General features: G+C 37.9%; 1 protein-coding gene across 1 annotated transcript in view; it reads left to right on the top strand.

Annotated features, from left to right (window-relative positions):
- COL28A1 (collagen type XXVIII alpha 1 chain) overlaps nucleotides 1-27,740 on the top strand; it is a 173,206-nt gene that overhangs the window by 75,497 nt on the left and 69,969 nt on the right. The window contains exons 17-25 of the mRNA XM_019030589.4: nucleotides 514-582; nucleotides 1,636-1,704; nucleotides 9,534-9,605; nucleotides 10,358-10,426; nucleotides 13,145-13,216; nucleotides 16,552-16,620; nucleotides 17,553-17,621; nucleotides 21,317-21,385; nucleotides 21,476-21,544. Of these exons, the coding sequence (XP_018886134.3) occupies nucleotides 514-582; nucleotides 1,636-1,704; nucleotides 9,534-9,605; nucleotides 10,358-10,426; nucleotides 13,145-13,216; nucleotides 16,552-16,620; nucleotides 17,553-17,621; nucleotides 21,317-21,385; nucleotides 21,476-21,544 (627 nt within the window). The remainder of the gene's footprint in view (nucleotides 1-513; nucleotides 583-1,635; nucleotides 1,705-9,533; nucleotides 9,606-10,357; nucleotides 10,427-13,144; nucleotides 13,217-16,551; nucleotides 16,621-17,552; nucleotides 17,622-21,316; nucleotides 21,386-21,475; nucleotides 21,545-27,740) is intronic.

Genomic DNA, 27,740 nt, shown 5'->3' with positions numbered 1-27,740 from the left:
GTTAACTAGATGTAATTTTATTTTCCTTACTTAAAACTCCAAGCTGATATACTGCCTCTATTAATCAGTCTTGATAGTCTGCCATACTGAGGGTGCTTTCCTCATCTGCATGATCCTGGATGGCCACCCTCTCTTAATTCCAGCTACTGAAGAAGAGGAAAAGGGAAGGAGAAGGCATACCTCTTCTTTTAGCATGAACCAGGAGTCACACACATCACTTCATTCATATCCCATTGGCTAGAATCTAGCCCACATGGCCACGCCTGGCTGCAACAGGGACTGAGAAACGTGGTCTTTATTCTAGGCAGATATACGGGCCAGCTAAAATTTCTCTTAATATGGAAATAGGGAAGAATGCAAATTGTGGTTTAACTAGCAGCCCCTGGCACCCCACTCCACAAATGCTTATTGAGTGTAAGTAACTTATTATGGGGTATGAACTAAAGTTTCACTTTAGAGGATTTGAAACTACCTAATTTCACTAACACTATTTTATAAAATTTTATTTTAAAGGGAATCCAAGGTCCTATTGGTCCACCTGGTCCACAAGGGCCCCCAGGACAGGGCTTACCTGGTTCCAAGGTAACTTTGTAAATGAGAGCGGAGTTTAATATATCTATAGTATAATTGCTGTTTTCTGATCAGTGCCAGTGCAAGGGAAGACAGCAGGTAGAATGAACTTAAAAATCAGAGATCTCTACTTAATGCAAAATGTTACTGATATTCCTGACAATTTAGAAAATGTAATGTGTATTCTTTATGCTTTAAGAAAGCTTTATTTACACAATTTTCATTTGTTGTTTTCTTTGTTACTTTTACTTATGAGATCCTATTCTAGCAACTCAAGCAGTAATATTAATAGAGGCAACCAGTGGTCATGTGTCTCTCTAGGTTGGCTAATTTTCATTCTCACCACCACTCTGACAGTAGGTGCAACTACTAAAACCTTAGCTAAAGAGATGGGGTCAGAAATGACCTAACAAATAAAAATGTTTTATGTACTTGGGAATCAAACTATCTCATAGATTGGAACTATTATTTTTTCCTTGAGGAGGAGCATGGCACTTATTTAACTAGTTATCCTTAATATTGCTTCTAAGAATCATGAATCATTGTTAAATAAATAAAATACTTCTCTGAGACTATTCACCTTAGAACAAACTCCTTAGAGCTGTCCGTGTGAGAAGCTGCTCAATGGACCACTCTGACTATTCTTGAGAGTTTTGATTTGGGGCTTGCCTTGAAAGCTTAAGTTGCGTTCTCTGCTTTATGACATTGCTCTTGATCAGCAGTTACGTTGGCTTTTCCTGTGCCAATTTTAGTTGTTCTAGAATGCAACTGCCTATCTTTTCCAGATACCCTCCACAAGGGGCTCCTTAAAATCAATTTTGAATATGCTATGTGGCCTATATTTTAAGTCAGACCATATATACATCAAACATTATGTACATTTTTCATTTACATATATATTCCAAATCTGGTGCAAATCCATCCCCAGAAGGGATTTCAGGCAATATATATGAATTGAGCACATGAAACTGTTTTACTTTGTTGATATAAGACAGGTTTTAGGAGATCAACAGCAGGAATATATTATTTTCACTTTGCTGCTGTATGAAACTCTTTTCTTACTAGGGAGAAGTAGGCCAAATGGGACCTACAGGCCCTCGAGGACCGGTGGGAATTGGAGTACAAGGTCCAAAGGTGAGTTGACTGCTGCTCAGAAGTGATATGATACTTTATGTAATATTATATAAGGTTTCCTTTATATCCAATCACAGTACAGACCCTGTGTGTGTTATCTAACCCTATATAATGGGCTCCTTTTACTTTTTAAGTGCGGCTACTACTACTGCAAAAGCTATAATTACACGTATGGCTTGCTTTATATTCCTCTTGGACAGTGCTGCTCTCAAATATATACTCCACTGGGGTGGCACTTTGTTTACCTTGGTTTATTATAGAATCCCCAGCTTTTGGGACATGATAGATTCTCAATAAATACTGCTGAATAAATGAATGAATACTTAGTTTACCCTTCACAGTTTCGATAAGTCATCCTGAAGTTATACAGGATCTAGAGAGCCAGTTGAGCACTCAACTTCACCATTGTTCTGTTGTTGTCATATTCTTACAAGCATTTGAGTATTAGAAGAATATATAAGATGTAGGTCTAAGAAGAATATACATGTTACATGTATAAACATGATTACAAAGGATAAAAAGGTATTAATATAGTAATAATAGCTGCCATTTTTACATGGTTTCCATGTGCTACACAGTATACTAAGTGCCAAGTTTGACATATGTTTATACATATGTGTAATATATGCCTCTGTGTATGTATGTATACAAACATGTTATATATATGTCAATTGCAGAGAGGCAATATACGATATAGTAAGGCTCAGCCATTAGACTACCCAAGTTTAAATCTCAGTTTCACTACTTATGACGTGCAATCTTAAACTTACTTTAAAAAATGAAGTATTTCTGCCGGGCGTAGTGGCTCACACCTGTAATCCCAGCACTTTGGGAGGCCAAGGCGGGTGGATCACAAGGTCGAGAGATCGAGACCATCCTGGCCAACATGGTGAAACCCCGTCTCTACTAAAAATACAAAAATTAGCTGGGCATATTGGTGCGTGCTTGTAGTCCCAGCTACTCGGGTGGCTGAGGCAGGAGAACCACTTGAACTCGGGAGGCGGAGGTTGCAGTGAGCTGAGATCGCGCCACTGCACTCCAGCCTGGCGACGAAGTGAGACTCCATCTTAAAAAAAAAAAAAGAAGTATTTCAAATATACTCACCATACAGAGAATAATACAAAGAGCACCTATGTATTCCACGGCCCAGCTTTATCAAATGTTAATGTTTTACCACACTGACTCTAGACTTTTTAAAAGAAACATTGTAGGTGTGGCTGAAGGTCCCTGCTGGCACTCTCCAATCCCACTGCCCTCCCTTCTCTCCTCACACATAATCATTATCATGAATTTGGTGTTTATCATTCTTTTGAAGTTTTTATAATTTCCCACACATTTTTATCCATAAACCGTATATCACTTTTTTTGTGTCCTTAAACTTTACATGATATATCATTCTGCAATATATTTATACTCAGCCTTATGTTTTATTTGTGTTTTTGTATGCCTCTAATTCATTGATATTAATCGCGTTATAGTGTTCCACTGTATGAAAATATCTCATTTTATATTTATTCATCTTCATGGTGGTGGATATTTAAATTGCTTGTCATTCTTTTTGCTTTTGCCAACAATGCTGCCACAAACATTCTGTTTCCTTTTGTACACGTTGGAGGACAAGTTTCATGACTTGTAGAAGATAGACAGTTAGAGGTAGAATGGGAAGATCATAGAGCATGCGAGTCTTCAATTTTGATACTACCAAAATCTTGTCCAAAATGCTTGTGCCAGTTTACCTTCCTGCTCGCAGTAGGCGATGATGTTCCTTTCTCTAAATCTGTGCAAATATGAAGTGTGTGCAAATATATCTTACTGTGTTATACAAACTGCAAATATCTTCTCCTAGGCTGTGACTTATTTTTTTCACTTAGAGTACTACTTAGTATACGGAAGTTTTAAATTCTGATATATTTCTATCCCTTTATGATTTGTGATTTTTGAATATTATTTTAAAACATTTCTTGACCTGAGATTCATAAAGATATTCTTATGCATTTTTTCTGAAAATTTTTGTGTTTTGTTTTTAAAATTTAGGTGTTTAACGCACATGGAATTTATTTTTGTGTATGGGTCAATGTAGGGATCTATTTTTTATTACTATAAATAAACAAGTACCCCAGAATCAGTTGTTGAATAGTCCATCTTTACCACACTGATTTGCAGTACCACCTCTTTCATATATCAAGCTTCCATATTTTGAGTATCAGTGCCTGAGCTGTGTATTCTACTCCATTTGTCTATTTATATCTCTCAGTGCTATTATCTCCTTGTCTTGATTATAATAGGTTTATAATATGTTTTGTCATCTAAAAGGAAAAATACTCTCATCTTCTTGGTTATTATTGACTCTAAGATACATGTTTTAGGGTTGGCTTGTCATATTTAACAGGATACCCCATTTGGTTTGCACTAAATCTACAGATTAAATAGCAAGTCTTTCACACCACAGAGTAAAGCTGTAATTTTTCAAGAAAATATTTGTAATTTTCTCCATAAAGGTCTTGTATTTTTTTAGTTAAATTTATTTCCAGATACCTTGAAGAAATTTTTGTAATTGTGAATTTTTTTTCTATATCTTTTAACTAACTAGTATAGGTCTATAGGAGAATTGTTTTGTTTTGTTTTGTTTTGTTTTTTGGCATGTTGATTTTGTATCCGGCCACCCTGTGAAATCTGTTTGTGGAATCTCTTGCTTTTTCAGTCCCTATGTACACAATCATACTGTCTGAATATAAAGTTTTACCTATTATTTTTTAGCTCTTCTTTTATTTTTTTTTGTATCATTTTGTACTGCTAGGATCACTTGTACAATGTTTAAAAGAAATGACTTCAAAAGAAGTGCTTCTAAAATTTCACTCTTAAGTGTGATGTTTGCTGAAAGTTTTTGATAGATACCCTTCATTAGGTTAAGGAAGCTTCCTTCTTTTTTGGTTGTACCAAAAGTTACTTATTAAATATAAATGATTACTGGATTTTATCAAATTATGCATCTACTAAGATAATTGTGTTGTTTTCCACTTTTAACTTGTTAATACGATACATTACATTTACAGAGTTTTCAGATGTCAAACCATCCTTGCATTCTTAAGATAAACTCAATTCATTATGTGTACTTTTTTATGATGATCATTCAACTGACTAATCTTTTATTCAGGATTTTTGCTTTTATTTTAATAACTATGTATTATCTGATTGGCATATAATAAATGCACATGTTTAAAGTATGCAATTTGATGTTTTGAGATATGTATATACCCTTGGAATCATTACTGCAATCAAGATGATAAATATTTCTGTAACCCTCAGAAGTTACCATCTGTCCTTCTATCCCTCTGTAACTTCTTCTATGTTCACTAATATGCTTCCCACAGATCTGCTTTCCAATTATCTGCTAACCATTGATCTGTTTTTTGTCATCATAGACTAGTTTGCATTTTCTAGATTTTTATGTAATTATATACTATATGATATTTTCTGGCTTCTTTTAATGCAGCAAAATATAAGATCCATGTTGTAGCATATATATGAACAGTTCATTCCTTTGTATTGCTGAATAGTATTGTATTATATGGATATACCACAATTTATTTATCCATTCACCTGTGTATAAATTTTGTTTTTTTCCAGATTTGGAATATTATAAATAAAAATTTTTAATAAATTTTATAAATTTTTATAAATTTTATAAATAAAATGTTATAAATGAACATTTATATATGTGTTTGTATGGACATTTGTTTTTGTTTTTCTTGGGTAAACACCTAGAAGTGAAATGGCTAGGTCAGAAGGTAGGTATTCATTTAGCGTTCCAAGAAATTGCCAAATCAACTTCCAAAAAAAAAAATCTTTGCTTATTATTTTTTCTGGTTATAGAATTATAGTGTGCAGTTGCTTTTTCTTCCTTTTAGTACTTTTAAGATGTTGTTCTATTGTCTTCTCACTTGCATTGTTTCTGATGAGAAATGTGTTGTTATCCTTATATTTGTTTCTCTACACGACATGTCTTTTTTTCTCTGGCTGCTTTTGAGATTTTCTGTACATCACTGGTTCTGAGTGGTGTGATTATAATGTGCCTTAGATATGTTTCTTGTGCTTGAAGTTCATTGGTATTCTTGGTTCACTGATATTCTTAGATCTATGAGTTATAGTTTTCATCAAATTTGGAAAATATTTGGCCAGTATTTCTTGAAATAGCAATTCCTCACCTCAGGAACTCCAGTTTTACTTATATTTGGATTTTATTTTTGTTTTGAGACAGAGTCTCACTTTCACCAAGGCTGAAGTGCAGTGGCATGCTCTTGACTCACTGCAGCCTTGCCTCCTGGGTTCAAGAGATCCTAGTGCCTTAGCTTCCCATGTAGCTGGGATTACAGGCGGCACCACCACTCCTGGCTAATTTTTGTATTTTTTAGTAGAGATGGGCTTTAGTAATGTTGGCCAGGCTATTTGGATGTTTCAGGTTATTTCACAGTTCACTGGTGCTCTGCTCATTCTTTTTCAGTCTCTTTTCTCTCTGTATTTAATTTAGGATAGCTTTTATTGCTATATGTGTTAGTTCACTAATCTTTTCTTCCATGACACTAATCAGCTTTTAATTCTGTCCAGTGTTATCTCATACATCATAATTTTCAAATCTAAAATTTTAATTTGTATCCTTCATATATCTTCCATTTGTCTATTTAACATGCTTTAAATTTCCTCTGGTTTCTTGACTGTATGGAGTATAGTCATAATAACCGTTTTAATGTTCTTACCTCCTAATTCTACTACTGGTGTTATTTCTGGGTAAGTTTCAATTGACTGATTTTTCTCAACACAAAGTGCTATATTTTTCAGCCTTTTTGAATGCCTTTTTTATTTTTAAATTAAATATTATTATTAATATTTTAAAAGATGGGGTCTTTCTATGTTGCCCAGGCTTGCTTTGAATTCTTGGGCTCAAGCTGTCTTCTTGCCTTAGCCTCCTGAGTAGTTGGGATTACAGGCATGTACCACCATGCCTGGCTGAATACTTTTTTATTGAATGCCCAACATTGTGAATTTTACCTTTTATTGTGTTGGATATTTTTGTATTCCTCTATTTTGAGCTTTGTTCTTGGATGTTTTTTAGTTACTTGAAAACAGATTGACCCATTTTGGTCTTGCTTTTAAGTTTTATTAGGTAAGACTACAGCAACATTTAGTCTAGGGTTAATTTTTCCACACTGTTGAGGTAAGACCCTTTTCAGAACTCCAATTTATGCCCTCAGAATTGTGAGGTTTTATTTCTTGCCAGTAGAAATAGGCACTATTCCTGGTTCAATGTCAGTTCTCTCTAATCCTTTAAGTTGGTTGTTTTCCTGGCCTTGGGTAGTTTCTTCACACACATGTACTGAGCAGTATTCAACTGAATACTCAAGATGGATGCTCAGCAGATGCTTATAGTTTTCTCTGTGTAACTCTTTCTGGTAATCTACTCTGTGAACTTTTGATGCCTTGGTTCACCCAGATGCATGTTTGTCTCCTTAGAGAGATGCCTGAACTTTCCCTGGTTTCTCAATCCCTGCATTATGACCTGGAAACTTTGTACAGGCACTGGAAGAAATTAAAGCATTTGATTGGAAGCTTAAATTGTGCTATGTCTCATAGGGAAAATGGTCTATAATTTTGTTTTCTTGTCTTGCCATTGTATAATTTTTTTTGAAAAGGCTTTATAAGCCTCATAAAATAAATTAGGTAGACGTCCCTCTTTTCTATTTTTTTTTTAGAACTGTTTGTATAAGATAGGGAATAACTGTTCATCAAAAGTTTGGAAGTTTGGTAAGTCTTGACTGTAAAACCAACTAAGCTTGTGATCTTGGAGGGAGAGAAAGTAGAGACTTTTAATCACGGACTCAATTTATTTAATATTATTGGTTTATCTAGCTTGTTCATTTCTTTTTACAGCATTTATATAATTCATATTTTTCTCAAAGATTATTATTGTTTTCCAATACATTTGAAAAAATTATCACCAATTTTCTATGACTTAAAACATTTTTACTATATATATAGTTATATCTTTCATTTTTGGTACTGTTTATTGATATCTTTTAAAAAACCTATTATTCTAGGTTTTTTCTCATCATTCCTATTAGAAATTTATTTACTTTTATTAGTTTTTAAAAAGGCATTACCGGCCAGGCACGGTGGCTCACAACTGTAATCCCAGCACTTTGGGAGGCTGAGGCAGGCAGATCACCTGAGGTCAGGAGTTCAAGAACAGCCTGACCAACATGGAGAAACCCCGTCTCTACTGAAAATACAAAATTAGCCAGGTGTGGTGGCACATGCCTGTAATCCCAGCTACTCAGGAGGCTGAGGCAGGAGAATCACTTGAACCTGGGAGGCGGAGGTAGCAGTGAGCTGAGATCATACCACTGAACTCCAGCCTGGGCAACAAGAACGAAACTCCATCTCAAAAAAAAAAAAAAAAAAAAAAAAAGCATTAAGTTTTATGAATCTTCTTACTTTTTGTTTTCAAGTTTATTATTTTCTTCTCTCATCTTTATCATTCCATCTACTTAGTGTTAGATTTACTGTGCTTTTTTTCACTGGCTTGTTTAGGTTAGTTGAAGTTGCTTTCAATTATTTTCCATTTTGCTATTAATAAATGCCGTAAAGATGCTTTAAACTGATTGAAAGTAGCATATTTTTTTCCTGAACATTTTAAAGGATTTATTACTAATCGTAAATTAACTCGAAAGCAAGTGGAATTACTGAATATTAGAGCTGGAAGTGTTGTTAGGGCACAAATTTGTTATTTCACTTTTATGTTAGTTTTCTAGAGCTGATGTAAGAAAGTACGAGGAACTGAGTGGCTTAATACAACAGAAATTTATTGTCTCTCAGTTCTAGAGGCTAGAAGTCCAAAATCAGTCTGCAGGGTTATGCTTCTTCCAAAACCTGTAAGGGAGATTGCTTCCTGGTCTCATCTTAGCTTCTCAGGGTGGCTGTCAATCCTTGGCATGCCTTGCCTAGCAGATGCTCACTCCAGTCTTTGCCTCTCTTATCACATGGTGCTCTCCCTGCGTGTCTGTCTTCAAGGGCATTTTCCTCTTCTTATAGTACCCGTTGTATTAGTCCATTCTCTTATTGCTTTAAATAACTACCTGAGACTGGGTAATTTATAAAGAAAATAGGTTTAATTGACTTACAGTTCTGCAGGCTGCACAGGAAGCATGATGCTGGCATCTGCTTGACTTTTGGGGAGGCCTCAGGAAACTTAACAATCCTGGCAAAAGGTGAAGGGGAAGCAGGCACATCTTCACGTGGAGGAGCAGGAGAGTGAGAGAGAGTGAAGTGGGGCATGCTACACGCACATTTTTAAACAACCGGATATCATGAGAACTCTATTATAAGAACAGCAAGGGGGAGGTCCACCCCCATAACTCAATCACCTCCTACCAGGCCCCTCCTCCAACACTGGGAATTACAATTCAAATAAGATTTGGGTGGGGACACAGAGCCAAATTATATCACCTTTTATACTGAATTAGGGCCCCCCTGTAATGACTTCATTTTAACTTGATTAAATCTGCAAAGACCATGTTTCCAATTAAGGTTACATTCACAGGTACAAAGAGGATGTCAACATATCTTTTTGGGGTCACAATTCAGCCCATAAAAATAGAATCAAAAACTAAGGCCTAGGGATGTTAAGTAGCTTCCCAAGATCAAATAGTTTAGTATTAATTGCTAATCAGATTTCTCGGGGGCTTTTCTCAGACACTGTAAGATACATCCAATTGCAAGTACCTCAGAATGGAGGTATGAACTTTAGGGAAATAAAATATTTGTTCATTCACCAGGGAGAGCCAGGCTCAATAGGTCTCCCAGGACAACCAGGAGTACCAGGAGAAGATGGAGCTGCAGGGAAGAAGGTAACACCAAGTTTTTCGTATTACTGGAGTAGGAACTGTTGAACCAAACTGATATCTTGGTCCTTCAGGAGCTCGAATAAAACCATTAAGGACAAACTTAGTCTCTTTAAGAAAAAATATCTCACAATCCCAAATGTCCCTTTTCACGTCTCCCTGAGAGAAGGAGTGGCCTATTCAAAGGCTGAGATAGTGTCTCACATCCTCTGCCTTCTGTCTGGTGTTTTGGTTATGGCCTAGTTTCTTCAGGATTTCTAGAAAGCACATTAATTTAAACTTAAGAGAAAGCCACTCCCCCTGCCTCCCCCCAAGAGGCGAGTCTGTAAATGCATTCAGGAAATAAGGCCATTGTAAAGATTTCCTGAGGTATTTTGAGTTGACATTTGAAATACTCGTTTTTCAATAAAAGTAGCAAAAAAAAACAGCAGATGGAAAGGCTGAAGGTCTTCCCTGTTTTTTAAAAAATCTACCAAATGCGAATGAAGAGCCAAAAGAAAATGAGCTTATTGCTTTGGAAATTGGCTGAGAAATTACTTTTTCATGATATTCCAGCTGCTCTGAGTTAAACTGGAGTTTGATGTTACTTTATTTCAAGTTCATAAACTTCCAGATTGATTTTGAGACTAGAGTGAAGGTATGGTGTGTTTTGGAGAGTCTCAGCTGAATCCACTAATGATAAAAGGAGACAAGGTGGGATGATACGTACAGTCTGTCTACTGGAGGGTCAGCTAAGACATCAGTGTCATTTTCTCTAGGGGGAAGCGGGGCTTCCGGGAGCAAGAGGCCCAGAAGGACCACCTGGAAAAGGACAGCCTGGCCCCAAGGTATGGAAATGACAGTGTTGGAGGAAGCAGCCTGTGTTCTGGTCCTCATACTGAGGAGCCAACTTAGAAGAAATTTGATTGTTATTCTTACTATGTCAATGTGTTTATGTCTGGCTTAAAAGTATGAATACTATCTTGCAAGCTTTTGGAAGACAGCAAGCATATATGATTCACTTTTATTTTCCTAACATCTATTGTAAGACCTAGCATAGAGAAGAGTTTGACACACGTTTTCTCAATAAATGGTCAGATTGACATTTAAAAAACACATAGGAAGGAAAAGAAACCTTGAGATACATCGTTGAGATTTGACAGTCCATAAATTTTCTTTATAAAATCTCATGCAATAAGAAATATCACTTTATTGAATGGCCATTTCACTTCACAACTTGGCATAAATTTATTTTAAACACTGTAGAAATGCTAGTTGAATAACATTTTTATATGTTAAGATAAGACTATACAAATTCATCAATAGGATAAGACAGCTAGTGACATAACCTATAGCCCCTAAGATTCCAGGTCTTCCTGCAATTTTTTTTTTTTTTTTGAGATGGAGTCTCACTCTGTCCCCCAGGCTGGAGCGCAGTGGCACGATCTTGGCTCACTACAACCTCCGCCTCCCGGGTTCAAGCGATTTTCCTGCCTCAGCCTCCCAAGCAGCTGGGACTACAGGTGTGTGCCACCACACCCAGCTAATTTTTGTATTTTTAGTAGAGATGGGGTTTCACCATACTGGCCAGGCTGGTCTGGAACTCCTGACCTCATGATCCACCTGCCTCAGCCTCCCAAAGTGCTGGGATTATGGGTGTGAGCCACCGCGCCTGGGCTTCTTTCTATTTTTATGTGTAGTTATCAATTCCCATGTAAAGATTGTTATGGATTATATACAAGTCAAGTAAAAATAAAATTTGTATACATATTAGTGTTCTATTCATAATTCTACTAAAATAGTAATTGATGTCTTGTGAACATACTCACTAAAATTGAATCCTTAATCTTAAATGTGAGGATATGAAATTTAAATATATTTGTAGGCTTTTAAACATTTTTGTTTATTGATTTACCAGTCTCAGGGATCCTTTTTGGGTGAGGTGGAGGGGATAACATTATCACGTGAAATATACTTTTAGAAATGCCGATCTGCTAACATTCAGGAGAATTGTTTTTAGGATGTGTTTTTGGAAAATAGGCGCTTGGAGTTAATAATTGAAGCCGTGAGAATGAACAATGTCTCTAAGGAAGAGAGTTGAGGTTTAAACCCCACATTGTGAGGTAGCTGGAGAACAAGAACTCTACAGAATAGGCAGAATGGTAGCATGTTAGGGGTACTGAGGAGAAAGGATTTCAAGATGAAAGCAATGGGTGGTATCAGATGCCACCAATAAGGCAAGAAGAACGTGCATTGGAAAGAGAGGCTACTGAATTTGTGGCTTGAGGTGACTTGTGGCTTATGAAAGGCTATTGGAGAAGAGTGGTAGGAACATGTTACATAGCCCAGGTATACCATGGTTCAGTGTTGGTGATTTATTACATGTAATTGGGTTCCTGCTGTTCATTTCTGGGGTGATTTAGGTCAATAACCTAAATTAGTGGTAGTGGAGGGAAGAAAATAAAGAGTTGTGGTTGAGTTTTGTCTCTACTGGTAAGTGATAATGATATAAGATATTTGGACATTCAACTTTTTTTTTTACACCGGTGCCACTGCTTTACATTAGTGTGGACCGTGGAAACCTCTGTGGATTCTACAGGAGGTCATCTCTTCTTAATAAAATGCCTGCTTTGCTGATGACCTTAGTATAGTCTAATGATTCTCAAAGTGTGGTCCCTGAACCAGCAGCATCAGCATCACCTGGGAATGTTAAAAATGCAAATGCTTGGACCTCAGTGCAGACCTACTAAATCACGAACTCTAGGTGGAGGGCCCAGCAATCTGTGGTCTAACAAGCTCTCCAGGTGATTCTGTTGCTCAACTTTAAAAACCATGGTATAGTAATTTATATTATAAATATTTAAATAGCCTCAGCTGCAGACCACGAGGAATTTTTTTTTTTTCATTTGTTGAGCTGTGTACATCCCTGGATATGGCGCCTTGCAGTTGAACCCTAGTTGAAAGATAGTTTTGAAGGTAAAGGAATTCTTCTGGGAGAGCACTGTTTTACACAACCCTGCTGGGCAACAGCTAGTAGTCAGTTCCTAGCTCTGCCCCAGGTTAATGCTCAAGCATCTTCCTGCCAATAAAACTATTGGTCTCTTTTGGGGGAAAGAATTAGACTCCCCAGTGAGGACGAAATAGGGCTGTGATTTTTAAAATGTCTCATTTCATGTTTTAAACCTGAAATAGAAAAATTGAAAAACAGCATGAAAAAGCATAGATAGTACTCATTTCTGAAACTGTGAATGTCTCAGAACCATCTGTTAATAGACCAAGGGGGAAAATGAACTATAAATTCAAACAAAAGTTCCAAAAGAAAGATACAAAACTTAGATTTTTGAAAAATAGCAAATCATATTGAATAAATAGTAAAGGCTGAACAATCTGAAGTCATCTGATCTCCTTAAGGACATTGACGAATCCTGCGCAACTGAGCTGTGCTCAGGGCGCACCACTTTAAAATTGGTATTAGTCGAGAATCCGGCTCCGCTATGGTCCTTGCTAGATTAGGGGAGGTTGCGAATACCATATGAAAATCTATATTTTCATAATTATTTCGTTAGGGTGACGAAGGCAAGAAAGGGAGCAAAGGAAATCAAGGACAGAGGGGACTTCCAGGGCCCGAAGGACCAAAGGTATGTTTCTTGTATTCTGACTTATGCTTTGAGGAGTTTGTATTTATGTCTGGTTTTAATACAGTATTAAATTTCCACTGAAAATTGGATTCTTTGTTTCCTTCCCAACAAGTACAAAACAAATACCCCAAAATAAAAAACCTATAGGAAACATACTATTCCCAGACCACAATAGAATGGAATAGATTGCATAAAATATGTAATACTCATAGAAATACTTATGTTTCTAATTTGTCTGTCAGTCCTCTCTAGTAACAACCAAATATTCAGAAGTTGGGATAAAATTGGGACCATAGGAGCTATCAGTTCTTCATAATCTTGCTTTGCTAAACAACCCAAAAGCCTGAGAGTGAGAGGCAGCACAGTGATGATGAAGGCTCTTCTTTGGAAGGCTGATTGCATCCTCCTGTGCCATGAACCTCTTGGAGCAAGTCGCTTCAATTATAGAAAGAAGATAATGATGTGTTCTATTTCACAGGGTTGTTGTGAAGACTAAAAGAGTTAATAAAGCACTTAGCACATTTCCTGGTATATAGTAAGTGTGGAATACATCGAATTATTCAGAGAAAAAAATCAATATGGTGAAATGGAAAGTAGGGGATCTATGTCCTGGTAAATTGTTGATAACACAGTGCTGAGGAAGAAGCAAAGGGGATTGTGAGGTGAGCAATTAAGTATGTGTCCTGACTTAGCCTCAGAGACCCACCATTAAGGTCATTTGAATGTGTCAGGAAACAGAAACTGCAAACCTAAGAGAGTTCATGTCTCTAGAAAGATACTAATTGTGAGAAAGAGACAAGGAGTATATTTTAGGACCAGATGATTAAAAAGCACATTTTTAAAAAATGGTGCTGACAAGATCAGATACAAAACATCACCTGTACACCAGTGACTCTTAAACTTCAGTGTCCATTCAGTGTCCATCGGTATCACCTGGGGATGATTACAAATCCAGATTTCTTGTTACCATCCTCAGCTCTCTGGATTCAGTAGGTGAGTGAGCCCAGGAATCTGTGCTTCTCAAGTAAATGCCCTGTGCTGCAGGGAGTTCAAGAAGCACATTATGAGAAGTGCCACTATGTAACAGATGTGTTGTATTAGTATTAATAACAGATTAGTCTTTATGTCCTAGTTACTCTATTTCAAAGTGAACATTTTTCTGTGTTTTGAAATAAAGCTGTTTTTAAAGATGAAGGTGAAGAATTGCCATATGTTAAAGCATAATCACCCCTTAATACAGAGTATTTAAGACCTGTATTTTAATACTCTCCATGATACTTTTCATGGTATAGAAGTAATTGACCTCTTTTTTTGAAAAAAGAAGTAAAATTAAATCTAGAGACATAATTTTGATTTTCATTTGGTTTTAGTGAAGAATTTTAACAGGTTCATGTTCTGTTCCTTTGTCAAAGGCTTGGATGGGGATTTTTTGTGTTTCCCGATTCTTGTCATGTCCTGTGCCATTGCCTTCCAGGTTTGGATTTAAGGACTGGCACATACATGCCTTGGCAAGAACTGGGTCTCAGTGGGCCAGTGTGCTCAGCTTGTTGGTTGTATTGGCTAATCAATACAGCAGGAGGCTTCAGCTCTGAAGATGAACACGGCCCTGGGCAGGAGTCATCACTGGTGAATCTGACTGATGGAGTCCCTGCTGGAGGAAGCAGGATGACTGAAAAGGAAGCTCATGCAATTGAATTTTCAGAGGACATGAGTCAGACGGAGGCAGGAGTAGTCAGCAGTCTGAAAACCTAGAGGGTCATGTTTAGACATAGCATAGAAATAGCTCATCCTCCACGACTCATCTCCACAGTGTTTTTTGTTTGTTTGTTTTGGTAAAGGTCCAGATAGTAAATATTTTAGGTCCTGTGGCCCAAGAGGCAAAATGGAAGATATTATGTAGTTATTTGTATAATGACCAGTTGAAAATGTGAAAGCCGTTCATAGGTCAAGGCTGTACAAAACAAGGGGGTGGGCTGGATTTGGCCCACCTACCGTAGAGAAGTAGTTTCCAAACTGTTTTGATTATAAACCCCTCCAGTAAAATTTTGATCACATGCCACAGATTTTTAATTTTTTAATTGTAATTTCTATTTATAAGCTATCATACTAATATGTTATGAATTTATATAAATGAAATTTTAATTGATGAGATAAAAATATAGAGACAAGTTGTAATATTTTCTTTATATCCCAGTGGGTCATTTGGAACACCTTGTGGTGTGCGGTGACAATTGCTCTGGAATAGTGTTTTTCACCAGGGGTGCTTCATAAAATTTCATAATCCTGGGCCCCAACCTCTAGAGCTATTGAATCAGAATCTCTGGAGCTTGAACCCAGAACTGTGCATTGCCAAACTTTCCTGATAATTCCTCTGCTCTCTAAAATCTGAGAATCACTTGTCTAGATCCAGATGGAACAGGAGAATTACCTGTTGCTCCAGATTGAGTCCTTGAGACTCTAAATATTAGACATCTCCGCCACTAAATGTTTAAAATTTTCTATTAAAAAATGTCATTTTTTAAAATCATAGGGGTTCTTTTTTTTGAGACAGCGTTTTGCTCTGTTGCTCAGGCTGGAGTGCAGTGATGCGATCTCAGCTCACTGCAACCTCTGCGTCCAGGGTTTGAGTGATTCTCCTGCCTCAGCCTCTTGAGTAGCTGGGATTACAGGCACATGCCACCATGTCTGGCTAATTTCGGCTATTTTTTTTTTTTTTGTATTTTTAGTAGCGATGGGGTTTTGCCATGTTGGCCAGGCTGGCCTCAAAACTCCTGACCTCAAGGGATCCGCCAGCCTCGGCCTCCCAAAGTGCTGGGATTACAGGTGTGAGCCACCACACCCAGCCCACAGGGGTTCTACTTCTTAAAAAGGATGTGAGATAACATAGAATGGCAGACTAGTATACCTTTGGTCATTAAAATAAAACAACAAAGGAAAAAGAGTTATAACCTAGAAGTACACCCTAAAACATTTGCTGAAGATAATTGCTATATTGAAAAAAAAAATTCTCTTTGAGCTTCCCAACATACAACACAAAAGGGAAGCACCATGAATTGCATAACTTTTATTAGCTAATAAGAGGCTGCACAAGAGATAAAATGTTCCTAACATTCAGTGATTAATTGAACATAGTTATTTGAAAGCAGTGAAATCTTACTAGTCAATAGCTTTAGCAGTGGTTTACAAAAGATGCTCAAATTATTTTCACATTGGTCTTTGAAACAGAGGTCATAATATAATTTAAAAATCTGCAGACATTTCTATACTTTTTTAAATATTGTCTCTATATGTGCTTTCTCTGCTTGAAATGTAGTGAGCATTTTGCTCTTTTTAAGGGTGAACCGGGCATTATGGGCCCCTTTGGAATGCCTGGAACATCAATTCCTGGACCACCTGGGCCAAAGGTATATATTCTTGGGGATTATTTTCTTTTTCTTGACCCTTTGGCAGTTGGAGAAAAAAAAATCATGATACCAGTGAACTAGAATTTTAGTTTTGGAAGAGCCTTAGAAATGATTCTGTTTAACTCTGAAACTTCACAGATAAGCAAACTACAGCCAGCCGCAGAGTTAGGACTAGAAACCAGATTTTGTGCTCTTGGTCCCAAGCTTGTCACTTTACCCTTCATTACGTCTTCCAAATCCTAAACCCTAATGCAGGTAAGAATTTAGAACATTTATTCAGAAGAATCTACCAGGATTTATAATTGAAGAGTTTAGCAGAAGAGATATCCACTCAGGTTGGTTGACTGGTTTATTTTTTGAGACAGAGTCTCACTCTTTCCCCTAGGCTGGAGTGCAGTGCTGCGATCTTGTCTCACTGCAACCTCCACTTCTTGGGGTCAAGTGATTCTCCTGCCTCAGCCACCCAAATAGCTGGGATTACAGATGTGCCACCATGCCTGGCTAATTTTTGTGCTTTTAGTAGAGACGGGGTTTTGCCTTGTTGGCCAGGCTCATCTTGAACTCCTGGATTCAAGTGACCCGCCTGCCTTGGCCTCCCAAGGTGTTGGAATTATAGGTGTGAGCCACTGTGCCTGGCCTTCACTCAATTTTGAGAGCATTCTCAGCCATTCTTAAAGTCTAAATATTTGAGTCTGAATTGCCACATATTATTTCAATGGACTTTCTCCCAACAGCAGTAATAGTCTTTACTGACAGGTGTTATTTACTTAGGATTTGAAATTCCCCTCAAATATGTTTGAAGAATATACTATCTCAAGGTCTGAGATGGACAGATTAAGCTCTTTACAGAGTGGCCAATGGTTTTTTTTGCTATGTGTGCTTGTGATTTCTCGCACAACTGTAGCCTGTGAAATGTTATTTGAAATGTACAGGGAGATAGAGGAGGACCTGGGATACCTGGATTTAAAGGAGAACCTGGACTTTCTATTCGAGGACCAAAGGTATGCTTTATTCGTGTTCTTTTTGTTTTTCTGTCTCTGAAATAAATGAAGGTGGATTTAATGCGTAAGTTGATTTTTCTACTTGTGAGGTTTCTACATTGATTAACTGAAATGTAAGAATATAGCTATTCCCTTTTTTAAAAAAACAAGCAATCACGTAGTTTATTTTTCATACTTGTGGGGAAAAGTAGCTCTTATGGTTAAATTTTTGCTGATTAGACAATTGTTTGAAAAATGCTCTTTTGCACTGTCAGTGATACAAGGCATTAAATGGCCTCTGGCCTCTTCATTTACATATTAGTGGCTGAAGTATCTATTCTGCAAAACATTGTCCAAAAAAGCGTGTGTGTTTGGAAGCTTTGGTGAATAAAAATTTCCTGCTTTATTTATCCTTTTGAGTTATTTCAAAGGGAAAGACAAATAAGAAGACACCAGGTTTCTGTAATCATATCTGGTTTTTCATGGCAACGAAGCACCATTTTTCCTCCTCACACTATACCCAGCACCACAGCAAAATTTAGCATGTATGGCATTCCTAGGTGTCAGCCAGCATATCTCTGTTTATGAGGACAAGCTTCAGGGCCCCATCATTAGCACTTTTAAAGTCAATAGCATGTTGTTACGTAGCTTTGAAACTTGCTTATATTCTCCCATACTAAGTTGTCTTATCTAGATAAAAGGGTTCAAGTACTAAACTGGTGACCTTCAAAGTTAAAAGAAGAAAACATGGAGTCATTTTTTAAATAAAATATGATGCAAAACCTGTTGTATAAAACTGACATAAATTGGAGTGGTTCTTTTTAAAGGTAAAGGGAGAATCTTGAGCCTCCCCTGTTTTTATTGCTTTAACAGTCCTCCCTGCTAGAGTGACAGCTGCCCTAGTTTGCCCGGGATTGAAGGGGTTCCTGGAACGCATGACTTTCAGGGCTAAAACTGGGAAAATCTTGGGCAAACTTGGACGAATTGTTCATCTACTTCCCACAGATCCCAAGGTAACCCAAAGTATGTAGACCACTCTCTTTAGAAACACAAGCTATATAGACAGCTCATGGAGACAATAGCAAATTTTCTAATGTGAAAACTGCAGCTATGACCTTGATCAATTATATTTGCATGACAATTTTGATAGATTGAAGCTGTGTATTCACAATCCGATTTATACATCTCTCTCTACTTATACTTCTGTTTGCAATAGGAATACAGTCCAATTAAATGTGCTGCTAGAGTTTATAGGCCTCACCTGTTTTCTGTTGATGATTATTAGGCATTTTAGGTGATGGTATTTAAAGATATTTGCCTCTTCAGTCAATCATTTTGCTACTCCCATGGACTCTAATGATACTCTTTCTGTTGTTCTTCCCTAGTTCATGAGTTTTTCAGTTTTGGGAGGGTCATACACACCTTGGAAGGTCTGACGGAAGTTTTAGCACATTAATTTCATTTTGTGTAATAGTTCAGGGGTCTCCCAGATGCCCCCTAAAGCTGATTTCAAAATACTAGGTTTCCATTTTTACCCTAATTTCTATTGAATGAGAGAAACACTTTGAAGTAAATAACTTTGTAGGACATTTCCTTGAATCCAGTACAGAAAAGCCAAGTGGCAAAATTCCATCTATAAAAATATGGTAAGGAGTCCAAAATAAAAACCTGCTCCTCCTCTTGCTCCTTGATATTTCCTGTTAATAATAGAAGTAACAAGCTACCTGAGATTTTTGCAGGAGCAAGGACAAAGATCTCTATAAAAAGGATGTTTGTAAACTGTGAGTGTTTTCATGGTTTTCCCCTCCACTGTGGTGTCAGACGTTAAACAAGAGCAGCTGCTGACAATTTGTTCTAAGTTTGGACTGTAGAAATAAAAACTGAAAAGTAAATTTTGATTCCAATTTTCTTTTCCTTTTAACTCAACCGGGGAGCTGTTACTGCTTTAGTTTGTTGTTGGCCCTCTCCTTGTGTAAACATGGAGATAAGTGGAAAACTTATTTTGGGACAAGTTTCATATGCAGATGTTTAGAGCTTCATCCTTAAATGTAATTGGAATAGCACAAAAAATTGGTTCTGAGAAGTGACCAGTTCCCCGTAGTTGGAATACACCAAAATTTACCTATCCTGAAGACCATGGGCTTCCTTTCTCTCATTCATCTTTAAAAAATCACCTTGAGTTTTTGTTGATGATGAATAGTAGGTTAAATTTTTATAAGTGGCCACATATTTCCTAAAGATGATCATTCTTAAGAAGGTTAACCACATGAAAACAGCCTTTTAGATTTAATAGGAAATAACAGCTGTTGCATGCATGGTTTTTAAAATAAAGTTTCTGATTGCTTAAAGAGTATATAAAAAATTTTCCCCTGTTCCCAGTCAATTATTCATTTATTGGAGTATAGTTGAGAATAGTTTTTGAGAGTTGGACTTTGGGCAGTATTTTCACTTGGAATAATGGCAATTTGATCTCCGAGTTTGCTTGCATATGAGGAAAGTTCTTAAGAGTCCTGCTACTTTCTTTCTCCATTCTTGGAAAACAAAGTTCTGCCTGTTGTTAGAGTTTCCTCCCAATATAAAGAAAAACCATAAATATTTTAAAACATGAGCAGCTCTTTATCAAAACAAGGGCTGCATATTGACAAGGGCTGTTGTAAGAGTCATCAACAACAGATCAGTGTAACAGATCGGTGGAATATATTGTAAAAAGAAGTATTACAAGTTTTAAATAAAAGTGTAATGGACTTGTAGGTAATCTTTTTTTTTTTTTTTTTTTTAAATGAGACAGAGCCTCGCTCTGTCGCCCAGGCTGGAGCACAGTGGTGTGATCTCTTCTCACTGCAGCCTCAGCTTCCCAGGTTCAAGCAATTCTCCTGCCTCAGCCTCCTGAGTAGCTGGGATTACAGGCACCCGCCACCATGCCCAGCTAATTTTTGTATTTTTAGTAGAGACGGGGTTTCACCATGTTGGCCAGGCTGGTCTTGAACTCCTGACCTGGTGATCCACCCACCTCAGCTTCCCAAAGTGCTGGGATTACAGGCATGAGCCACCGCACCTGGTCACTTGTAGGTAATCTTCTAAAAGATCCTTCTTAATTTTTTTCTCTCCCCCCGTTTTACTTTAGTCAGAAATTTTCTGATTTCTGTTTGTGAGACAGTTATAAGTCTTAGAAAACTCTGTTGTCTAAAGGACAATAATCACCCCTCCCTGCTCTTTATGTAGGAGACTAAGGGCTGCTACTAAAAGTTTTTGATGCCTAAGGTCATCACTGTAAAACAATATTTACAACTTTTTCCTAGGTCTCAAGATATGAATCACAAACTCTATCCCTTCATAACTTGTTTTTGAAAAATTAATGTGTTTTTATTTTCATCTGGGTTTATTTATTCCCTGTATAATTCGGGCCCCATTAATGAAGACAATAGATTTAACGCAACAATAGGAAACTGTAGTTATCCCACACTCAAAATTTTGCTATGTATTCTTTTCTACTCTTCTCACATTGTGCTTAATAAATTTTCTTTTTTATACTTCTTCTTGATTTATGATGCACTAAAAATTTATAATTTTAAGAATGAAAATATTAGCAATAAGTCATTTTCTAACTCCCGGGTTAGAAATTGACCGTTGGCATATTGAGTTGGTGTTATGCTTAAGTTTGACCAGGTGTTTTATAGTTGAGTCTCATGATATCACTGATGTTGGAATTTACCCAGGGTGTCCAAGGCTCTCGGGGACCAGTGGGTGCTCCAGGACTCAAAGGTGATGGCTATCCTGGTGTGCCTGTAAGTGGGACATTTTTTTCTTCCCTCCCTCCTTTTTGAGTGTTGCATACTACAAGGATGCTCACTCCCTCCCTTACTGTGTCATCTCAGGGACCTCGTGGATTACCAGGACCCCCTGGGCCGATGGGTTTACGTGGAGTGGGAGACACTGGAGCAAAGGTAAGACTTTAAAGTAGGCAACGTACTAGCTTCTAAGAGTGCACCTATAGGTAGGTGACTTTGGTAAAAATAAAATTTTTTATCAGCTAGAAGAGTAGAGGTGTCCGAAATAATTGATAAAGTTATTTGCCCCTATCTATAGACTTCCTGGGGAACTAATCTGAACATGTAGACAAACTTTATGGTTTGGGTCCTCCTTCTCTGATAGCAACTCGCATTCCTTTGCTGCTTCCTCTTCTTATACCAAGATCAGGGTTCAAGTCGGAGATCTCCTCTCTCCTCTAGCCATACTCTTTCCCTAGATACTCTCGTCCAGCCCCATGGCTTTAACCACTGTCCACACACTGATGACTTCCAAATACCTATCTTTTCTCCCTTAAAATCTGGTCTCATGTATCTAATTTCCTACCATGTATCCCCTCTTGGGCTTCTCACAAACATCTCTAATTTAAAATAATCCAAAATAAGATCCTTGATTTTTGCACCATAACCCTGCAAATGGCTCTTCCATGCTCAAGCCAGAAGGATTAAGCATCATCCTTTGTTCCTTCCTTTCCCTCTCCTTCCTCCACACCTAGTCCTTTGGTAAATCCTGTCAATGCTACCGCCAAAATATATCTCAACTCTGGCTCCTTTTTTTCTTTCTGCTTCTGCCAGGCAGACTATGTCATCTCTTACGTGGGCTGTAAAAATAGCCTCTTCATTGGTCTTCCCTCTGTTCCACCTCTGTCCTCCTATAACTTAGCAGGAAGAGTGGTCTTTTAAAACCGTAAGTCAGAGCATATACCGTTCCTTCCTAGAAACACCCTGGTGGCTTCTCTCTCAGACTTTGAACACTTCCCATGGCCTTGAAGATCCTTCATGCCCCGACTGCAGCTTCTGTCATTTCTCCCTGGCTGCCGACATTCAGCCAAAATGGCCTGCCCTACTTCAGCTCATTCCTGCATCAGGGACTCGCCAGGATGGCTGATTATTGAAAGCTTAGCTCAAATCTCACCTCCCCGACCACCCATACAGAAAGCATTACTACCCCAACCCCTCTGTATGTTTTCCATGTAGCGTGTATCACTTTCTGAGATCATCTTCCTCATTTATTTCTCTGCATATTCCGTGAGAGTGAAGGTTTTCCTGGAGGCAGGCTTCTTGCTTTGTTCCCTCCTAACTTCATGTCACCAGAACTAGGTGTACCATTCAGTAGGAGCTCTACAACCTGTTGAATGAATGGAAAATGAATAAATGATCAATATTACCCTAAAGGGAGAATTTTTCCTTTGAAATATATCTACTTACTTAGTTTTTTGAATGTTTCCAGGTCATTAGAGAGAAAAGATGTTGTATGTGCTTAATGCCAACTTCTCCCCTTGGTTTTTGCCCCTGCCACAAAATTTAGAAGTGCCTCTTTGCCCTCTCCCAGGTGGAATAAAAGATTGGAGACCCATGGCACTAAATTTCATCTTTAAAAGGGAATCTTGATAGCTGCCTCATCTCTGCTTCTGGGGGTAATGATGAGAGTCCAATGAGGATGTATCTGGAAGTGCTGTGTACACTGTACAGACAGGACAAACCCGAGGTGCTTCGATGAAGGATCTGGCTTGGTCTGACTGAGGACTACATCAGATCCTTGAATAAGCCTCAGCTGTATCAATAAACTGCACCAAATTCGGGTACTGATGTATTCTTTTTTCTTTAAGGCATAGCACCTGTCAAAATCCTAAAATAAAAAAAAAAATAGAGAAATTCAATAGGTAAACCTCATATCTTATGCTGTGAGTGAAACAATGGTAAAAACTTGTATATTGAATATTTAGGGAAGTAGAAGCTTATTTCTATATAAAATAAAACATGAAATAAAATATGTTAAATATATACTAGAATATGTGTATTCCAGTGGAAACAGATGATCATTTACATTTTCACAGAGTAGATTATTATGAATTTTTTATATAACTAGACATGATGTTATATTAAATTATGCGATTATGTTACTGCTTTACATTGAGCAATAATAATAAATACAGGCACTTAGGCACAGATAAAGAACACTTAAAAAACTAGCCAGGTGTGGTGGCTCATGCCTGTAATTCCAGCACTTTGGGAGGCTGAGGTGGGCAGATCACCTGAGGTCAGGAGTTTGAGACCAGCCTGGCTAACATGGTAAAACCCCGTCTCTACTAAAAATACAAAAATTAGCTGGGCGTGGTGGTGCACGCCTATAATCCCAGCTGCTCAGGAGGCTGAGGCAGGAGAATTGCTTGAACCCGGGAGGCGGAGGTTGCAGTGAGCTGAGATCGCACCACTGCACTCCAGCCTGGGTGACAGAGCGAAACTCCATTTCAAAAAAAAAGAACATAAAAAATCCAATTCTTATGAATATTTCACTGTGTCAGATTATCTAAGATACAGACTAAAACATTTACTAAATGATTGCATATGCCATTTTCCTCCAAAAGTCCCCTGTATTTGCCTTCGTCTACATTTTAGGGGGAAAAAGGTAAGAAACAAAGTGTTCAAAACTTCATCTTGCCTATTGTTTTTTTGAAATGGCTAATATGCTGCCAGAAGATGTATCTTAAGTGAAACTCCCGTTGTCTGAGTGAGCCCACACGGGAGGCTGAGTGGAAGCGGCAGTCCGTGGTTTGCTTCCAGCTGCAGGCAGAGCCCGGGGAGAAGAGCACTAGGTAGGACCTACCTGTCTGCACGCCTCCCTCTCACCTGCTTTTCCTTCCTTCCATTGCTTCTTGTCTCTTCCCATGGAAATTGTGTTGTTCAGAATTTCTCTAGCCCTGGAAGGAGATGTTAGGAGGGTGAGCTGGTCTTAGAATCAAGGGAACTTGGATCATAAACTTGAAAATAAAGGAAAGTCTAAAAGAAAATACCAGCTTCTAAGTAACTTTAAAAATCATCTCTCCTTTTTTACAGGGGCCTCAAAATTTCTATGTGGCCTTTTTTTCTGAAGAAAACTTCTGGAAACACACACGCATACACACACACCACCCCCTCCACACACAGAGAGCACAGAGAGAGAGAGAGAGAGTGTGTGTGTGTGTGTGTGTGTGAGAGAGAGAGAGTGTGTGTGTGTGTGTGTGTGTGTGTGAGAGAGAGAGAGAGAGAGAGGGAGATTCATAGACAGAAACTGGCAAAGAAAGGAAGATAATTCCAGTTAACTTTGCCCTTCTTGCTTGGTAAAGTACGGGAAATTCTGAAAATACCAAAAATTGTCCATGGCAACGGAAGCACAGGACCCAAATGTGTGCAAAATTTCTCCCCTTTTGAGTTAAAATGACAGTGAAACTGTATATATGTATGTGTGGTAGTAGAGCCATATGGATCCTGATATGTTTTTCATTTAAGCTTTGTGTAGTCGCCTTAAAATTGTGGCCTTAAGGCATTAACTTACAAAACAAATGTGTTTTGAAATGAGGAAACCATTAAGGTTGACGATGAATTTATGGTGGGTTTTGGTGCTGTTTAGTTAAGGTCACATGTGTTTAGCATATGACACAGACATTAAACTCAAAGCTTCTGTGTTTCAAAACATAAAAAGCAGACCCTGACATCTAGCACCCTTGTGGTTCTCCGTGGCTCTTTTCCAAGTGGAAAAATTCCCTACAACATCAGTGGTTATTGTCCTTCTAGATACAATTACCTTGAATTTAATTCAAATTCGGCAAGACCTTCTGAGATATTTGTAAAATTCTTGTAAAAACTACAACTTTGAAGGAGAGAGGGGATATAGATTTTAAACTCACCTTTGAAACATGCTGGGAAGAGGAACTGAGAATTTGGTTTCTTGCTAAGTGGGAAGTGCTCATCCGGTGTCCTCACTCCTGGATCCAATCTCCTGGCTCGTTGATGGGGAAGCCAAGCTCCAAGCCCCACCCATCACTGCCTGCTTTTCTTCACTGGAGCCTTAGATATTAAGGGCACTTCTTGTGATTTGAGGGCAAACATGCCATACATCTCATTTCTCTTCGAGGAGCTGCAGATAACTCTGTTCCTGTGTTTTCACCCCCAAAGCTTTGTAAGGTACATGTAGCATAAGGGCTGATTTCCTGATGTCTCTGATACAAGAGTTTATTTCTGGCCTCATAGAAAAGGAATATAAGACGTGGCTCTCCTGAGTTCACTAAGGGCAGGTACAGCCTACCATGCCCGTCTCTTAGCTTTTTCAGGCCCTCTCAGGGAGCTGGATCATCACAGAAAAAGCTATGACGCGCTCCAAAGCCTTGGAGGGGTTGAACTTAGCCTAATCTTTGCACAGAGGAGATCTAACCTGGATTTGGGGTTAGGACCTCTTAACCATCAAGTTGTTGGCATAAGTCTGTTGGCAGAAAAGACTTGTTGGATTGTTGTTGTTATTACAGGTATAATTACTATTATCATTGTCATGATTATGTATTACGTAAATATTTCCAGAATATTATGACATTTTTAACAGTCCCCCTGTTTTATAGATGAAGAAATGAAGAACCAGAAGGTTGAGCAACTTGCCTCTTTACAATAGAAACATTCTTGATACTATATTTGTTTTGTGTGTGAGAGGGGCTATGGATATGGATGAATGAATGAAAAACTAAATGGATGAATAAATCAGAGCAGAAAGCATGACTTACCCTGATCCACAGATGCTCAATCTCCTATGCTGTCCGTCTTCTATCTAGGCACTGTTTTGTGTGCAGTTGGATTGTTTCCCCTTTCAGCCTAGCTTTTCTATTGTCAAAACTTAAATTATATAAACATTAAAGAGAAGCATAAACCCCAAACCCAAAAGAGTTAAATATTTTTCAGTAACTTTAAATGTTTGAGTATTGAAAATACATGCTTTATTTGACAAAAGTGACCCATAGCCATAAAATGCAAGTCTATGTGGAATTCCACTGAGTATCATTATTCTAAAAATGTTCCCAGCATCTGAATTGCCCCTCTGTTCTCTGCAATGGCTCACATATGTACACTCCACCAACAGGCATTGGTGGAACAGAGGACCGATTCACACAGAGATGCATTAGGAATGTGTGAATTCCATTGGCAGACATAGACTGGACAAGGAACTCCATTTTTGAACAGTGCCCAACAAGGAGGGCTGGCCTAGGATACAGACTTAATGAAGTTAAGGGCATGTAATTCCAAAGTGGACTTGAAGAAAGCCATCTCCCTATAATATGACTGCAAAATTGCTTCAGCCTGGACAATCAGCCCAAAACAGAACTAATTAAAGCCAGAGCCATACAAAGTTTAGACCCTAGGCAGTTTGACCCAGAGGTTTCGGAAAGGGTCATATCCAAGACCAGGAAAAGGTGACTATTCAAGGTTACTCCCCAATGCAGTTATATGCCTGATCTCTAGAATCTGAGCTGCACTCTAGTCCACCTCATGACTTTCAATATTGCTTTCATTTCTCCTTGCTGTTTTCCTAGCTTTGTATTTCTCTTCTTATGAGTATGTACGTACTTTTCCTTCAGCCCTGGAGACACATGGTAAATCCCCTTAACATTCATTGCCCACATCACCATAAACATATTGTTATTTTTGATCATGCAGACTTGGAGGAACTTTCTCCCGGTGGAAAATTATATTCAGTTTTAGTACAAGACAGCCTGCTCTTCTCACTGTCATAAGGGGCAGTATCAATATTTCTGTTTTCAAGGTTTCTAACCAAGCTAAATAAGAAAGACTCTTCCTCTCCAATGAAGTTCTTGGCAAAAGGCCATCATTTGCTTATCTTTGATGAGATGATTTTGAGAAAAGGAAAAAATAAGAAGTTTTAAAATTGTCAGGGACTATGAGATACAGCTGTTTTGGGGTGAATATTAAAGTTTTAGGAGATAAATTGATTCAAGTAATTGAAAATACTTTAAATACTTTGAAATTTAAAGGTGAAAAAATACTTGAGAGGAAATGTAGCAATTTGAGAACTTTGTTTTCTAGCACTTGTATAATTATTTTCTCATCCCCATGATGATCATGCTGACAGTTGGTACTATCTTCCTATTCATCTTAAAGGATGTCACTGAGAAATGACTGAGTCATATGACAACGGTCATTCAATAATCAATACACATTGCCAATATGTGCATATACTTAGAAAAAAGCCTCTAAAACTTCCATTGACATTCTGGCTACCACGAGTGAGGTATTCTAGAGGTCCTAACACATGACATAGGTGGAATTATGTAATTCATTCCAGAGTTCTGCC

This window comes from Gorilla gorilla, chromosome 6 (genome assembly GCF_029281585.2).
Source record: "Gorilla gorilla gorilla isolate KB3781 chromosome 6, NHGRI_mGorGor1-v2.1_pri, whole genome shotgun sequence".
In the NCBI taxonomy this organism is placed as follows: Eukaryota; Metazoa; Chordata; class Mammalia; order Primates; family Hominidae; genus Gorilla; species Gorilla gorilla.
Note: the sequence above shows the minus strand (reverse complement) of the source record. Positions and strands in the feature narration are given on the sequence as shown.